Raw genomic sequence first — 19,270 nt, forward strand, 5'->3', positions numbered from 1 at the left:
ATTTAACCAGCAAAAGTTATCATTGACCAATGAAGCATGACAAAAAGGTCAAGATCAGATAATCCCTGCCAGACAGACATGTGCACCTCTCAATTAATCCATACACCAAATACAGTTGACCTTATTTCAATAGTTTCTGAGAAAAGGACCTAACTATATAAACTTCATCATTAACTTATGAAAATAAGGTCAAGGTCAGATGATAACTGCCAAATAGACATTTACACCTTACCATCATTCCATTCACCAAATATAGTTGACATATTGCTTATAGTTTCTGAGAAAAAGACCAAAACACAAATAATTAATATTTACACAGTGAAAATGGTATCAAGATCAGGTGAAATATGCCAGTCAGACATGTACACCTTACACCAATATAGTTGAACTGCTGCTTATAGTATTCAAGGAACAGATTTGGTCATCAGATTTAACATTGATTGCCAATCCATGAAACCAGCTTAGGTGGACCCTATTTGATGGAGATGTAAACCCTGCAAGGATTCCATTGAGCAAATATTACTTTTACCCATTGTTATTGAGAAATTCACATTACAAAAAACTATAGTTTTTTATCCAGTCTTACCATGAAAATGAGGCTAATGGACATATAATAGAAACTTTGTAACGTAAGGTATCTACATACAAGTTATAAAGCATTCAGGTCATCTACCTCCTGAAGTATAAAGCTGTATAAACATTCTCTTTTCACAGGAGAGACAAATATGTTGAAGATTCAACAAATCAATTTGTATCAACTTAAATTGTACATGTATCATTCCTTTTAATTATTTTTTTGGCCACATAACAATGTACTAATTATATTCTTGACATTCAATACAGAAACTTTAAAAAAAGTAATCATTCTCCCTCTCTAAATGAAACATACTGTTTCTTTGGTCTTGAACCAGCACTTGTATGGAGGGCCTGGGTTTAGATTGTCAGTCCTGTTAAACCAGTCTTAAACAAAACTATTTGATTCTTCTCTGATAAGCATTGGCATTTAGAAGTAAGAGCAAAGATGGGTTAGTGAAGAGTTGAAATAATAAAAACTAGAGGCTCTAAAGAGCCTGTGTCGCTCACCTTGGTCTATGTAAATATTAAACAAAAGAAGCAGATGGATTCATGACAAAATTGTGTTTTGGTGATGATGATGTGTTTGTACATCTTACTTTACTGAACATTCTAGCTGCTTACAATTATCTTTATTTATAATGAACTTGGCCCAGTAGTTTCAGTGCAAAATGTTAGTAAAAATTTACAAATTTTATGAAAATTGTTAAAAATTGACTATAAAGGACAATAACTCCTTAGGGGGTCAATTGACCATTTCGGTCATGTTGACTTATTTGTAAATCTTACTTTGCTGCACATTATTGCTGTTGACAGTTTATCTCTATCTATAATAATATTCAAGATAATAACCAAAAACAGCAAAATTTCCTTAAAATTACCAATTCAGGTGCAGCAACCCAACAACAGATTGTCCGATTCATCTGAAAATTTCAGGGCTGATAGATTTTGACCTGATAAACAATTTTACCCCAGTCAGATTTACTCTAAATGCTTTGGTTTTTGAGTTATAAGCCAAAAACTGCATTTTACCCCTATGTTCTATTTTAGCCGTGGCGGCCATCTTGGTTGGATGGCAGGGTCACGTCACATATTTTTTAAACTAGATACCCCAAAGATGATTGTGGCCAAGTTTGGATTAATTTGGCCCAGTAGTTTCAGGGAGAAGATTTTTGTAAAGGATTACTAAGATTTACAAACAAGAGTGCACACGCTGAAATGTCTCGCCTTCTATACTAATCATTGATATTATGTTGATAGTCCTAGGTATAAAGCTAAGCTTTATTACTACTGTCACATAAACTTAACATTAACCAAGATAACTAAACAAAGACCAATGAACCTTGAAAATGAGGTCAAGGTCAGACGAAACATGCCAGGCAGACATGTACAGCTAACAATGCTTCTATACAACATATATAGTTGACCCATTACTTATAGTTTAAGAAAAATAGACCAAAACACAAAAACTTAACACTGTGCAATGAACCGTGAAAATGAGGTCAGGGTCAAATAAAACCTGCGTGACTGACATAAAGATCATAATATATTTCCATACACCAAATATAGTTGACCTATGGCATATAGTATTAGATAAAAAGCCCAAAACTCAAAAACTTAACTTTGACCACTGAACCATGAAAATGAGGTCAGGGTCACATGACATCTGCCCGCTAGATATATACACCTTACAATCATTCCATACAACAAATATAGTAGACCTATTGCATATAGTATGAGAAAAACAGACCAAAACACAAAAATTTAACTATAACCACTGAACCATGAAAATGAGGTCAAGGTCAGATGACACCTGCCAGTTAGACATGTACACCTTACAGTCCTTCCATACACCGAATATACTAGCCCTATTGCTTATAGTATCTGAGATATGGACTTGACCACCAAAACTTAACTTGTTCACTGATCCATGAAATGAGGTCGAGGTCAAGTGAAACTGTCTGACAGACATGAGGACCTTGCAAGGTACGCACATATCAAATATAGTTATCCTATTACTTATAATAAGAGAGAATTCAACATTACAAAAAATTTGAACTTTTTTTTCAAGTGGTCACTGAACCATGAAAATGAGGTTAAGGACATTGGACATGTGACTGACGGAAACTTCGTAACATGAAGCATCTATATACAAAGTATGAAGTATCCAGGTCTTCTACCTTCTAAAATATAAAGCTTTTAAGAAGTGAGCTAACGCCGCCGCCGCCGGATCACTATCCCTATGTCGAGCTTTCTGCAACAAAAGTTGCAGGCTCGACAAAAATGGTTAAAAATTGACTATAAAAGGCAATAACTCCTAAAGGGGTCAACTGACCATTTCGGTCATGTTGACTTATTTGAAAATCTTACTTTGCTGAACATTATTGCTGTTTACAGTTTATCTCTATCTATAATAATATTCAAGATAATAACCAAAAACAGCAGAATTTCATTAAAATTACCAATTCAGGGGCAGCAACCCAACAACAGGTTGTCCGATTCATCTGAAAATTTCAGGGCAGATAGATCTTGACCTGATAAACAATTTTACCCCCATGTCAGATTTGCTCTAAATGCTTTGGTTTTTGAGTTATAAGCCAAAAAACTGCATTTTACCCCTATGTTCTATTTTTAGCCATGGCGGCCATCTTGGTTGGTTGGACGAGTCCCCGGACACATTTTTTAAACTAGATACCCCAATGATGATTGTGGCCAAGTTTGGTTTAATTTGGCCCAGTAGTTTCAGAGAAGATTCTTGTAAAAGTTAACGACGACGGACGACGATGGACGACGGACGCAAAGTGATGGGAAAAGCTCACTTGGCCCTTTGGGCCAGGTGAGCTAAAAAGTTGGTCCTGCTTGACAGTCCTGTACACATCAAATTTATGTATATTACATTACCATGCTGTTGTCCTGATATGCTTGTAATATTTATATCCCCACTCAGAAAAGTGGGGGCCCTGGGGGGATAATACTTTGTCTCCTCCATTGGTTCCATTATGGTGGTTAATTACACTACAGGGAGATAACTTTGTAAAAATCAGCTGAACATTTTTATCATGTTCTATTGTTAAGGAAATATTTTAGTCTTCTCACTACATCTATCAAAATTAGTATTTGACAAACTGCTATATATTCAATGAAATTTCCCGATAAAATGTGTGGTTCAAATTTTTTGAAATTTAACATATTTGACAAATGATAAGGTAAATATTTTGTCAAAATTTAATAAAAATTAAACGAGCTAAAGGTGTTTGGTACCACCTTGTTATATAACATAGTTACATGCATAAACAGAACACCTGTCTAGTCTGAATATAATCTTCAGCTTGTAAAGGGTTTGGTTTAAACTGTGTAGGCTATACAAAAATAAAGATAACACAGTCAGATCACAAATTTATACAGGTCAAATTGCAAAGGAAAAGTAACTACATGTGACTGTTTTGTCACTATGAAATAAGTGGGTTTAATAAACAATAGTTGATAAAGTTAGGAAGAGAGGCTTTACAAAAAATGTAAAATTACCTAGGGTTTAATTAATTAAGGAGTGGGGGTCAGATGATAACTGCCAGATAGACATTTACACTTGACCACCATTCTATACACCAAATATAGTTGAAATATTGTGTATAGTATCTGAGAAACAGACCAAAACACAATTAGTTAACATTGACCATTGGAACAGTGAAAATGATATAAAGGTCAGATGAAATATGCCAGTCAGACTTATGTACACCTTACACCAATATAGTTGAACTGCTTCTTATAGTATTCAAGAAACAGATTTAACCATCAGATTTAACATTGATTGTGGATCCATAAAACCAGGTCTGGTGGACCCTGTTTGATGGAGATGTAAACCCATCAACTCTTCATCATCCCTGTATATGTGTTAGTAATTAATAGGAATCTTAATATATCACATTTTATTTATCATATCAAAATACATGTACATACAAGCATTAAATAATTTGTAACAATATTTTCTACTTCAATATACATAAAATATATTCAGACATGCAGTATAATTCCTATCAGTAAAATTAGCTAGGCAAAGAAATAAAAAAACAAAACAACAATGCTAATTTTTATGACTTAGAGCATTTATCTGAGAGCTGAATGAAAAGTGATAGTTACAGGACTGTCAGGAAAATATCTACAATACTGTCTCTGGATACACCAATGAGTTTTCTGGTAAGAGTTCTAATAATATGCCTATCAGAAATTTGAAAATATTGCAAAGGCTGAGTATATCAAAATTACACCGTCTTTTTATAACAAGTGAGCTGCAAACTTCAAATCTCTCTGAGGGTCCTGCTTTTTAATAGATTTACAGTTAATTTGTGTACAAATATAGAAAAAAAAACAATCTATTTATAAGCTTTCAGCATCTACATATAAAAAAACAACCTATATTCATTCTAATTAAATATGCTTTTACTCTGCCATCCATAGAATAGTAACCAGATGCTCCGCAGGGCGTAGCTTTATACGACCGCAGAGGTTGAACCCTGAACGGTTGGGGCAAGTATGGACACAACATTCAAGCTGGATTCAGCTCTAAATTTGGATTGTGATTAAATAGTTGACACAGCATAGGTTTCTGACACAAAATGAATGTGTTCTAATGAACTTAAAATTTTTGTTTTCTCTTAGAGCAATTCACTATGCTGTTGAATATTAATCCTCTCAAAAAAAATGTTTGAAGAAATTTTCTTTTTTATTTATAAAATTTCAAATGAGAAAAATTGAACCCAATTTTTTTAATCACATCCCCCTTTCCCTTATTCCAAAACTAATCTCAATTAAAATTTCTAATGGAGTTTGCAACAATAACTACTCATTTAAATACATCATAAAATATTAAGATGTAAAAAAACTGCTTGTTATCACTGAATGGTAAAGATTATTTTAATTTATCAGTTGGTAGTAAAAAGTGAATATACATTGTATATTGTATATAACAAAGATTTAAGTTGATTCTGGACAAAGAAAGATAACTCCAATTAAAAAAAAATCTTGCTATTGCACAATATTTTGCAATTAGATATTTCTTGCTTACTATTCTGGACAAAGAAAGATAACTCTAATTAAAAAAAAATTTGCTATTTCACAATATTGTGCAATTAGATATTTCTTGCCATTGCGCAATACTGTGCAATTGAAAAGACTTGCTATTGCACAATACTTAATATAATAATTTTAGATCCTGATTTGGACCAACTTGAAAACTGGGCCCATAATAAAAAATCTAAGTACATTTTTGGATTCAGCATATCAAAGAACCCCAAGATCTCAATTTTTGTTAAAATCAGACTAAGTTTAATTTTGGACCCTTTGGACTTTAGTGTAGACCAATTTGAAAACAGGACCAAAAATGAAGAATCTACATACTCAGTTAGATTTGGTATATCAAAGAACCCCATTTATTCAATTTTTGATGAAATCAAACAAAGTTTAATTTTGGACCCCGATTTGGACCAACTTGAAAACTGGGCCAATAATCAAGAATCTAAGTACATTTTTAGATTCAGCATATCAAAGAACCTAACTGATTCATTTTTTGTCAAAATCAAACTAAGTTTAATTTTGGACCCTTTGGACCTTAATGTAGACCAATTTGAAAACGGGACCAAAAGTTAAGAATCTACATACACAGTCATGACAGTTAGATTCGGCATATCAAAGAACCCCAATTATTCAATTTTGATGAAATCAAACAAAGTTTAATTTTGGACCCTTTGGGCCCCTTATTCTGTTGGGACCAAAACTCCCAAAATCAATACCAACCTTCCTTTTATGGTCATAAACCTTGTGTTTAAATTTCATAGATTTCTATTTACTTATACTAACGTTATGGTGCGAAAACCAAGAAAAATGCTTATTTGGGTCCCTTTTTGGCCCCTAATTCCTAAACTGTTGGGACCTAAACTCCCAAAATCAATACCAACCTTCCTTTTGTAGTCATCAACATTGTGTTTAAATTTCATTGATTTCTATTTACTTAAACTAAAGTTATTGTGCGAAAACCAAGAATAATGCTTATTTGGGCCCTTTTTTGGCCCCTAATTCCTAAACTGTTGAAACCAAAACTCCCAAAATCATTCCCAACCGTTCTTTTGTGGTCATAAACCTTGTGTCAAAATTTCATAGATTTCTATTAACTTAAACTAAAGTTATAGTGCGAAAACCAAGAAAATGCTTATTTGGGCCCTTTTTGGCCCCTAATTCCTAAAATGTTGGGACCAAAACTCCCAAAATCAATACCAACCTTCCTTTTGTGGTCATAAACCTTGTGTTAAAATTTCATAGATTTCCATTCACTTTTACCTAAGTTAGAGTGCGAAAACTAAAAGTATTCGGACGACGACGACGACGCAGACGACGCCAACGTGATAGCAATATACGACGAAAAATTTTTCAAATTTTGCGGTCATATAAAAATATTATAATATTTCTGTTGTCGAAATATTTCTTTGTGGTTGCCATTTGTAGATCAACAGTGGCAATTACTATTCATTCACTTGCTATAACAGTAAAATGTTTGATGCAAAGTGAAATATCTCACATTATAAAATCATCCAAATGACTTACTTCAATATCACTACACATATGAGGTGAACTTGACTTTTGACCTAACACCATGAATATTAAATACAAAAGTAATAATATTCTTATAAACCTGTAAAGGAGGGCTGAGTTACCCCAAATTTTTTACTTTTCAGGTATAAATTGAAGGAAAATTATATGCCTTCAGAAAAAAAAAGGAAACATCATATATTCTTCATTTAAAGTAGATGGGTCAATAAAGCTAGTTTTTGGCACTTGCAAATAAAAAAATTACATGGTTACCTTTATTGTTAATAAAAGGTTATGACATACATGTATACTCGTCTTACTATATCTCTTTCTTAACTTTTATCTTTAGAGAATCAAAAAGCAAAAGTTATATAGCTGTATTTGATGCTGCTATATATAAATTATTTCATACAATAATATAAAAAAAATATGCTAAAAGCTCCTTTCTTATATGTATTTAGCAACAGTATACAAAACAATAATAAACATAAACAAAGAAATAGCACCATATACATGATATAATATGAATAATACAAGATTTTATTTAAGGATATTGATCCTTTGTAAATTTGGTTAAAAAACTTTTCATAAAGTTTATCCTTGGACCCAAAACTGGCCAACATTTTAAAAATATCTCTAATAAAAGACCTTCACACTTAAATAAACTGTGAAACCCGGAGCAACATTATGATTAACAACTGTATTTTTATTACACTTTTCAAAAAAAATCTATCTTTGTGGCTTATTGAGGATGGTTTTATATTTGGGCATTATAGCACCTGATAATTTACTAATGCTTATCTACAAATGATATTGTCTCTATAGACTGTTTTCTGCAACATATCATAATTTCAGATATTTTATTTTTGACTGCCTCCTATAAATACAATCAAATTAAGGTTCTTACACATTCCATATAAATATAATATATACAGTGGCCAAGTAATTTATCAATATAATAAATAAATTACATAGCCCTGCATAGGAGATATAAAATTTTGTCAACTATATGTTTTTTTCATAGAGTTGTTAGTAATATTACCAAGGTGTTTAAAGGCATGTGTTTAAAACCTAAAGATTAATGAGGCAGATTGATATTTAAACACAATGTAATCAAAGTAATATTATGTCTTGGACTGTTCATCATATCATGACTAAATGCAAATGGCAGTGTGAGTATTTAGGTGACAGTTCTGTGTATATCTAAGTTGATCGACTAATCTTCTTTGATTTATCAGCTGTCTTTGGTGGAGGTGCTGCATCAGCTGCTATGTGTCGCCCATACAAACTGTAAATAAACAAAAACATATTGTGACTTGACTGATTTTTTATACTATATTAAATATGAATAATGATTTTTTATACTACATGTATATTGGATTTGTAATAAAAAGAGAACAGCAATTATTGCTTAAACAGGAACAGTTTGGTTGACCTATTGAATATAATATAATATCTTATGCATACATTCAGAATAAACATTATCAAACAAGAATGTGTTCATAGTACACAGATGCCCCACTCGCACTATAATTTTCTATGTTCAATGGACCGTGAAATTGGGGTCAATTTGACACTAAAATTAGAAAGATCATATCATAGGGAACATGTGTACTAAGTTTCAAGTTGATTGGAATTCAACTTCTTCAAAAACTATCTTGACCCAAAACTTTAACATTTGGCATGACAGACAGACAAACGGACGAACAGACGGATGAAAGATCGGACCTACAGACCAGAAAACATAATGCCCTCAACTATCGTAGGTGGGGCATAAGAATCAGTTAATTATTGCATCTTTTTCATTTTCATAGCTACTTGGAAGAAAACAGTAATTCAGGTTTGGTAGAAATTAGTAAAAGTATCTGTATTGTGTGTCTGACAGATATTTATAGAGTTTTGAAGATGGTTCCCTACAGTGAAAAAGAGACAATGACACACTCCCCACATAAAGAATCAGATGTGATATTCTTTTCAATAAGGATGTGAAAAAATGTGGAGTAAAATAGATAAAGGATTTACAACAAGAAGTAGAAAACCTACAAACACAGGTTCACAACAGCCTTTAATAAGGGTTTACTCCTGTCTGTAGTCATAAACCTTGTGGTTGTTGAAGAATGTCAATATATTGTAATTTGGAGAATCTTGTCTTAATTTCAGATCTTTGAAAGACTTTGTTAACTTCACTCACACATATTTTTTTTTTATGCAGGGTGATTTCGAGATTGTCATATTGTATTGATGATGATGATGGATGTCTGTTTAACATCCAGTGGCAAAATGAATGTTCATTGAAATAAGCTAACATGATAAGTTGGATTTTTACTTGCCACATGCATGAAGTTCACAAGGTAATACCCTGCAGAAAGACGTTACTCTACCCAGAAACATTATTCTGAATCAGAGCCAACTGTTCTTTTCTCTTCCTGATTATGCCACTTTCTTTGGGGAGAGACAGCAAATACTAATTTTAAATTTATGGATTGACCAAGTCCATTCTGAGGGTAAGAAAAAGATTTGAAAAACAGAATGTTTGACTTTAAATATCTATAGAACAGAAATTCATGGATATCCTTTATATAAAAAAAAAGAATGCTTTTAAAAGAACCAGTTAAAGAAGAATTTTGTGGGTTTGTGGACAATATAATTCATTTTTCTCTTGTTTTGGTGACCATAATCATATAGTTATACTTACTATCTGTATGTATCAGATCTGATGTAATCAAACACATGTGACACACCCAGCTGGTACTGCTCAGCTATTGGTGTTACCCAGGGGTTATTTTCTCCCCGGAATACTTGCTTTGATCCAACCAGATCTAAATGGCCAATTTCAGGTGGCAATACTGTTAGTCTATTTCCCTGGACATGTAACTCTCTCAATCGTGGCATCTCACCAATCTCTTTTGGGAGAGAAGTCAGATCATTATCCCTTAAAACCATCTGCAAGGCAATTAATGATATATAATTATTTTTAACAATCTGACAAAACTGTACAAGAATTCTTTCTCTAATACACCAAACATAAATAAAGCAAGTCTCAATTATTACAAAAGTATTATAAGACTTTTAACCAAAATTGTATTTATAAAGCAAACCAATCTGTGCCACATGTGGAGTATGATCTGGTTACCCTTCCCAGACACCCATGGTTTTATGATTGGATTTATGTTGATCAGTCTTAATATTTCTATGTTGTTTTTAATCAAAGTGGTGGAAATCACTCAAGGAAAAAAATTAGAAGAGTAGTTTGAATAATTTCATATTAAGGTATGGTGGGGAAAAATGAACATTAATAAAGCACTATTGCTGAAAGTTGCATTAACAGAAGAAACATGCTTTTCCAGTATGAGGATAAAATGAGCTCAAATTAAATAATATGGGTCTCTTAATTAATTTGTACAATTTTATTTAAACTGCAGTTTATATCTTATCCAAATAATGTTGCCTGTACATGTTCTGAACATATTTCAAAAAAACAAAAAATTGCAAATAAAAAATTCTTCTAGAAAATGTTATATTACCAACTATCCTTGTAAGACATAAAATCTAGAACAACAGCTAAAAACTTTAAAGTGTCAACAAAAGTAATCTAAAAATGTTGTTTTGGGGCATTTTGTAAGTTGAAACAGAGGTTATATGACATTGAAGATCAAAAGTTGCAGAGTGCCTTTTGATCAATTTTTAAAGAATTTTTCAACACAGGGCATTGAAAATGTCTTTTTTCAGCGTGAACATATTAAAAACTTATTTTATTGAAATATGGATTCTTTCTTGATTGCAAAAATATATATTCATTTCTAATAAAAATTCAAATGACTAATATAGACATAATGATTGATGGGGAATAAACTAATAAACAATGGTTTGTTATAATATAAAGTTTTAAAATTTTAAAACTAGTTCAAGCCAATTCCTGATAAAAAAAATTAGTGAACTAATCTAAATTGTTGATTAATTTCAGGTGAGTATTGGAAATTTATCCAGTAAATTATAGGCTTTTTATATACAATGTATTCATATTTATATTCATATTTCATGTGTTTTTTTTTTAAAGATTTTGTTAATCCATTAATCATTTATCTTTCAGATACAATTTACAGAATCACTTTATGTAATGTAAATCAAAAGTAATAAGCAATAAATAAATCTATCATCCTTATATATATCAAACATCTAATATATACATTTGTGTATTCAATTATGAGGTCAAATATTTGTATATTAGGTGTAAATTGCAGAGTCTGTATAATTATGTAAGACTGAGGTTGATAAGTAATGTGGTCAATTTGATTAAAAGTTTAGGAGGTGGGCATTGTAATTAAAGGTCTACCTTTTCTCTGATTGTTTAGAGATAATGACAGTTGTCAATCATACTAGTATTGTATCAATACCGAATTACCTAATCAAAATGTTTTTAAAAAAAGCCTGCACATAAACACATCTCAATGACATTCATTCATGCTCCGATAATATAGCCATTTTTTTCAGTTCATATGTGTATTATGTGCACATACATGAGAACCATAGGGAACTATATTTCAGTGTAAATACATTTAGTAAGAGAAGCAAACCTGTTGTGTTGTTAGGGAGGCCGGTACCTTAGTAAAAATTTAGAACAAGTTCTAATCTTTCCAATAACTGCTGTTTTGGGTTTTTCCAATGACATAGTTAGTTCATTTTTGACTAGGAGTTTTAACATACCTTTGGTTTCTATGCTCTCTTTTTTTAACAAATAATAACTAATTGTCATCTTTTAAAAAAAAAGTAGTACATGAACCTGTTAACTGTTTTAGCCCATAAAGGCTAACAAAGTCTGTTAATTCATAGGATGGAAGTATAGATATCCTTCGTCATTAAATCACATATGGATAAACATGTATTTTCAAATAAAATTTAAAGGCAGGAATTTTCTTTTAACGTTTCAATATTTACGAATAATGTTGTTAAAACATTTAATGTATCATATTCAATGTTCTATTTGTTGAAAAAAGAGGGACAAAAGATACCAAAGGGACAGTCAAACTCATAAATCTAAAACAAACTGACAACGCCATGGCTAAAAATGAAAAAGACAAACAGAAAAAGTATACATGACGCAACATAGAAAACTAAAGAATAAACAACACAAACCCCACCAAAAACTAGAAAGCTGACAGTTATACACCTTTCTGGCTAGAACCCATAAGTAAGAAAAAAATAATTTAGTTGACAAAAATTTATGTATGATTTACTTTAATATGGCAAATAATTATAAAATCTTATTAATCAATTCATTTGAAATGCTCAATATGCAATCTGTACTTTTCTACATTGGCTAGAGATTTAGGGGAGGGTTGAGATCTCATAAACATGTTTAACCCCGCTGCAATTGTGCGCCTGTCCCAAGTCAGGAGCCTCTGGCCTTTGTTAGTCTTGTATGATTTTTAATTTTAGTTTCTTGTGTATGATTCAGAGTTTAGTATGACGTCCATTATCACTGAACTAGTATACATATTTTTTAAGGGGCCAGCTGAAGGACGCATCCGGGTGCGGGAGTTTCTTTCTACATTGAAGACCCATTGGTGGCCTTGGGCTGTTGTCTGCTCTATGGTCGGGTTGTTGTCGCTTTGACACATTCCCCATTTCCTTTCTCAATTTTATTTTGTAATTTAACATAAAAACTTAAGAAGTTTAGGCAATTTTATAATACGCATTTTCAATGTCAAATATTAGTGATGGAATATTCAGTATCCTAATGCCTGATGTCGGAAAATACCTAATAACAAAATCATTGAAAATGTTATAAATTGAAAAAGAATATAGAAAAAAATTGAATAAAAAATCTTCTGATAACTCACAATTTGAATGTTCTTCAATTTTCCAATTTCTTCTGGCATGTTTTCAAAATCATTATCCCCCATGTAGAGAGCTCTCAAAGTATCTGTAATCAGAGAATATCAAAATATTTGAATTATATCCCGTGTACAACTGTTGAAAATAAGCAGAAAAAGTTATAATTTTGTACCAATTTTTATTGATTTGTCTGCCGGTTTTGCAGAGTTATCTCCCATATAAGTGAAAAGTTACATAGGAATTTAAAATCAAGATTTTTTTAAGGTTTTCTTCAAGTTAGATTATATGGGACTTTTTTTCTGTGTAAATTTAGAGTATAATGCTAAAGATTAAAACTTAAAAATCTTCTGTTGCAATTACTTCAAGGTAAGGGTCAAATTAATGCTAGATTGACTGGACTAATTACATTAACTTGTTGTTAAGCTAAATACTTTTGACATCAGAAATTATTTTTCAAGAAAAATTAGTTAAATGGACTATACATTACTTTCAATTCATCATGCTTTGCATTGGCAAAAGACACAGTCAACGATTGACAAAGGAAAGTAATTTGTTTAAAAAGTGTGTAATAACAGAATTAAAAGTAATTGGCAAATGGACTATTGTATATTCTATAAATTATAGTTGTAAATATACTTTTTTTTCTCTATAAAATGCTAGTAACATACATGTATGTTTGGTAATCTTACAATAAAAATTTCCATTTCTCAATTACATGTATAACAGTTATGCTAAAAGCAATAGTTTCCCTTGTGACCTAAAATTCTGCACTTACTAAGGCAAAAGAAATTTCCTGGCAAAGACTTCTCATTCAGGTTATTGTAAGTTATGTCTAAAACTTCTAACACGGGAAAGGCACCAAAACCCCTTGGTAATACTGATAGTTTGTTCATTCTGAAAAAAACATTTCATTTCAGTTTAAAGATAAACTTTAAATGTAATATAATCTCATTTTATAAGAAATTCATCTTAAAATTAAACCTATTCTTTATAAATTTGGTTTAAATTTCAATTTTGTTAGTTTCTCTCAGAAAATTGAATAAATTGGTCGGTAAAACAAATTAAAAAAAAAACACTTAAGAGGAACATTTTGCTACATTTACTCTTGAATGACAAACTTTAAATTAAGAAAGTCAGATTGTCTTAAAAATAACATCCTTATTTTGAAGACACCTTATCTTTGCTTTGCAGACCATTGCAGAAAGTATTCTGTTGAATTTATTCATAAGTTCTCTAGATTCAAGGTGATTGAGTGCTTTCCATAAGATGACAAAATTTGGATAATGTTGTACTTTGTCTTTTTAGGTTTGGTTGTATTGTTGGGTTTGATTAATTGATCAATTCACCATCTCTTTCCTAGATTCATACATTTTGATGTTGTTTTTTTTGTGTTAGTGAATGTATCTTATTTTAATAAAATTTAGACGTCATAATGATTAGTCGTTAAATATGTATATTATGCAAGGTAGACCTATATAATAATGAAAGGTATGTTTCCTTAAAAATGTTAGTAGTACACAGTTATGGAGTGTTTGTTTACCTAGAACTGCTTATAATAATACTAGTATTCTTTTGATACATACTTTTCTGTACTATACTTTTTTTGTCTCATATAATTATGTTAACTTAAACGTGTATACCCAGTAACTTTATTCATGCTTATTAATTTTTTTTTGGTTTCTGTAAACTTACCCTAAATTCAATAATTTTAACTTCATCAAAGAGCTGATAGATGTAGATAATTCCTGCAATTATAGATAATAAAAAAAACCTTTTAATTCCACTTTATATCACTTTGGTACTTGTTCTTGGTTTTCAACAAATGTAATAGTAGTGTTTTGATTAAAAGAAATATAAGTTAAAGCAAGACAGCTACCCAATAACACAACAAAAACCAGAAAAGACACACTGATTTCATCTTCATTTTTTTTATTTCTATTTTTTCTTAAAAATGTTTATTATGTACATGTTCAAATGTACATGCAATGTTTTCACAAGGATTAAAGCAATAAGTATTATTATCATGATTATACATTGGCTAATATGGAAACATGTGTCATAGTTTAATTTCAATGTTTTTCCAAAAATTATCAGAAGTGTCATGTGAATAAACCCAACAAATTGAAGCATTTAGCGAACAAATTCTATTATTTCTGAGAATAACCCTAGTCTTACCTCAAAGGTCATGAGTTACCTTTTATAAAGTATGACATCACTAAATATTAGATAAAAGAACAATTATAGCAACATCCAGGTTTAAAAAAGTCCATAAAATGATGAAGAAACTTGACCAAACAAGACTCGGAAATTCATCTTGTGTTGACAAAATCTATATTTTACAGAAAGAATCCACCTTTTTTGTACATATACTGTCATATATGTGAAATGTCAATACTCAATAAACACGAAAAAGTTTTCTATAAATATAAGTGTTTTGACAATCTGTTACAATATCTTTCTTTTTATTGTTATTTGTTTGTTCAGCATAATAAAACAAAGATGGCCCATTGAGTCGGTGAATATCCATAATTGTCAACCAGAGTAAGGGTTGTTCCCCTCAGGATTTGGATATACACTGTCTCAGGGGGCCATAATTGTATAATGATCTTACCTTGATATGGTTATTGAAGAGATTCAAATGCTCCAAGTTCACTAGTTCAGATATAACATCAGGTACCACTAAAGTAACAGGTAATAAGAAAAATTAGTATTTCTTTTTCTAAAACATGCAGTGTTTTGTTCTGCAGAAAAAGCATATACATGTATATATCAAGTATGGTTAATTATTGAAATTGTGATCAATACATTTGTAAGCTGAATTGGCTAACATGTTTAACCAGCCACATTCTCTAAATATGTGCCTGTCCCATGCCAGGAGCCTGTTATTCAGGGATTGTCCTTTGTTTATGTGTTACATATTTGTTTTTCATTCATTTTTTGTACATAAATTTATAGTCCGATAGTTTTCTTGTTTGAATCGTTTTACATTGTTATTTCGGGGCCTTTTATAGCTGACTATGCGGTATGGGATTTACTCATTGCTGAAGGCCGTACAGTGACCAATGGTTGTTAATTTCTGTGTCATTTTGGTGTCTTGTGGAGAGTTCAGTTGTCTCATTGGCAATCATACCAAATCTTCTTTTTTCTATTTACAGAAATAAAGTATAATCATTATCATCATAGGCCATAGGGGTATTAGATCAGTGGTTGTCCATTCAAGTACATGTATTGTATAATTCTGCTTTCATATTTAGTGTGATCTCTTTACATTATTAAAATATGGAATAAGCACATTTAAGAATGTTAAACTGTTCTTAAATTGTATATTTATCAGTTCCTGTAGGCTATCAGAACTCATGCTTAACACTTAAACTAAGACACCACACACATGTGATTTGATGTATTACAATGTGTCTGAAAGATACATTGTACATTTTATGTTGTCTTTTTCTCTGGTGACATTCCATCTATTGGATTATATATGGATAAATCATTTGAATTACATTGACTCAAATAGTCATGATAGTTATTATAATTGCTATTTTATAGTTTTATTCTTTGATCATATTTTTCAAGTTTCACTGAGTGAATATCTTTGACAAGATTTGATCAGTACTTGTGATAAAACTACCTGTTATCTTGTTGTGTGGCATTGTAAGTCTGGTTAAATGCTTTAAATCATCTGCAAAATAAAAGAAATAATTTCAGATACAAGCCTTCCCAATACAATTAATTTGACCTTTTGGATTGTGAAGTATTTTGGTTATTTGTGTTGCTGGGTTGCTGTCTCATTGATGTATACCAACATCTAAATATTTCAAACAATCTTAAAACATAAAGATGAAGAAAAAAAGACTGACAGGAAAGGCCTGTATCACACATTGTCATTTGGGGCCTTTTATAGCCGATTATGCAGTATGGGCTTTTGCAGTGACCTATAGTTGTTAATTTCTGTGTCATTTGATCTTTGAGAGTTGGCTAATTGACAATCATACACCTTTTCATATGATAAAAATATAGAAAATTCACCTAAAGCCAGAACCAGAGAAAAGCTTGTGTTACTTTGTTTACTATGTATCGACAATAAATAAAACTTTGATTTGATTTGAAAATGGCAGTTAGTGGCTGCAACGTTGTCCATCTGCAGCCAAGCAAAGTGCTGAGAAATTGTATATGCCAAATCATTTGTTTATGCCAAATAATTTGTTTTAACCGTAATAGACCAATGTATGTCATGTTTACATGTGTATGTGAATTTAAGAAATATATAAGTACAGTCGATTCCACTTAATTGCATACCGCTTAATAGCATAATTCGGTTAATTGCATACTTTTCTCCTGCACAAAACCATTTCCCATTCATCTAATGTTAAATTGTACGGTTATATGCATAGCCCCACAAGTGGCATTTCGGTTAATTGCATAGAAAATAATCGCCAGCTAGATATGCTTAGTTAAAACTGACGAGATGTTTTGACCGGAAACAGCGATTTGGTAAGTATATTTTTTTTGAATGCATCATTATTTTTGATATTATTTCACATTTACTTCTGTGTTATTTAAATAAAATTTTAAAACAGTTTCTTTCGTGTTTATATGATTATAAAAAAGGCCTCGATGTGTACACAGGTAAAGTTTCCCATATTCTATTTTAAGCCTCGAGGTCATAAAAATGTCAATCAGCTGATTGTTGTAAAAACACAACCATTCTATGATCTTCTATCTCAAAAGGTGTTAATTATTGATTGCATTCAAACATTGTTCATAAATTACATTTTGGGTGTATTTTTAAAACAATAACGCCTGCTATCCAATGTGCAATCTCGTAATTTGGATAGGGGTGATCTACATTTATGTTAAATATTACAGGGCATTTATATATGGTTGAAATTTCATACATTTCATACATCAATCTTTCATTTTTAATATTTTTTGAAAAGAACATTAGCTTAAAATTATTATATTTTCTCACTTTCAACACTCGTGTCCAGCAAATAACCCGTGCAGGGCCCCATTACATGTGCTTTGCATATACGAAACTAACGAGGTTAAAGTAACAGTGTTACATCACTGTGCAATCGGTAAATACTGCATATTAAAGGCAGTTCATTACACATTTGTTGTATCAAATGATTATAAACTTTGTAGCATTGTTCAACAGTTTGTTTTAATCAAAGCGTAACAATATAATTTGTACATCCGGGTCATAGAAACAAATCTATTTTTAGAACAATTTTATTTTCGTATCTCAGGTAAAGGAAAAGTCGGTACATAAATAAACTAAAACTAAATGTGTTTATAAACTTTATTGAAAGAATAAACAATGAAATAAAATGCATGACACTAGACAAATAACTTTTATTAGAATAAATAATCATTCAATATGTTGTAAGAGGATTATGGAGGTTCATCTTTCTTCAGGATTTCCTTTTACTGATATGCACTATCGATGTTATTTGACTCCGTATTTTGGCATTTCGGATATAAGCATACTCCGCTTTATTGCATAATTTCGTCTGACAAATAGGCTATGCAAATAACCGGAATGTACTGTATAAGGTTTTAAAGGTGCACAAAAAAGATTAAGTAAATAAAGAAAAGAAAACCAAAGGGTATATGTATAATTTAGACTGCTTCAATGTTTGTGTTTGCTTTCCTTCATCATGGTCATTGCAGGATTTTACAGTAAAGTGCTAGTACTCAGGAATGCTGTACACAGGAGAACAAATGCCCAACGCTAATTAAAACTGGGTTAGCGCAAGGTATGAGATCTAGATATGTAAGATTCCTGTGCTTTTATCATTTGGCCATGATGTTGACTGTTGTTTGTTTATTTCTTATTCTCCCATTTCTACATTCAAACATATCTCTTTTATAGTTTTAAAGGTTTTATATATCTTTTAAACATAATCTTGAGGATTTTAACCGTGAGTGATACACCGATTCTAGGATTGGTGGTTCTCCTGACATAGGAGGGAGTTGCAGTACAGGTAAACATACACAATCCAGGAATTTCCAAGGTATTGATGCCCTTATCAACAATTTCCAGTTCATTGTTTTTGGTATCTTTACACTCTTCTATAAACTTCTTTGCTTTTGCTGCCATGATATTGTCGACACCCAAAATATGTCCTATTTAGGAAAAGCAAAAATAAGGAAGTGCCTAGCAGCAGCTTCCGTTTCAATACAACGCCAAAATAGTCCGGTGATAAATATCTGATTCTAAATCCTAAAAGTATAATTTTATCAAAACTATCAAAAAGAAGGTGATTGATTAAGAAAA

The 19,270-nt window shown here is 31.2% G+C and overlaps 1 protein-coding gene across 1 annotated transcript; it reads right to left on the reverse strand.

Moving 5' to 3' along the window:
• Nucleotides 1-7,843: 7,843 nt before the first annotated feature.
• Nucleotides 7,844-19,147, reverse strand: LOC143064378 (ras suppressor protein 1-like). The gene is made up of 8 exons (XM_076237161.1): nt 18,988-19,147; nt 16,619-16,669; nt 15,599-15,666; nt 14,680-14,732; nt 13,763-13,881; nt 12,993-13,075; nt 9,848-10,095; nt 7,844-8,440 (listed from the first exon to the last, which is right to left on the reverse strand). The coding sequence occupies exons 1-8, from the start codon at nt 19,091-19,093 to the stop codon at nt 8,356-8,358; spliced, it is 813 nt and encodes a 270-aa protein (XP_076093276.1). The 5' UTR covers nt 19,094-19,147; the 3' UTR covers nt 7,844-8,355.
• Between the last annotated feature and the right edge of the window lie 123 nt (nt 19,148-19,270).

Source organism: Mytilus galloprovincialis, chromosome 2, assembly GCF_965363235.1.
Source record: "Mytilus galloprovincialis chromosome 2, xbMytGall1.hap1.1, whole genome shotgun sequence".
NCBI lineage: Eukaryota > Metazoa > Mollusca > Bivalvia > Mytilida > Mytilidae > Mytilus > Mytilus galloprovincialis.

Coding starts and splice junctions, on each gene's coding strand:
- LOC143064378 (XM_076237161.1), bottom strand. CDS start 19,093: ATGGCAGCAAAAGCAAAGAAGTTTATAGAAGAGTGTAAAGATACCAAA. Junction 15,667..16,618: donor GCCACACAACAAGATAACAG/GTAGTTTTATCA, acceptor CTGTTACTTTAG/TGGTACCTGATGTTATATCT. Junction 14,733..15,598: donor TCTTCAATAACCATATCAAG/GTAAGATCATTA, acceptor CTATAATTGCAG/GAATTATCTACATCTATCAG.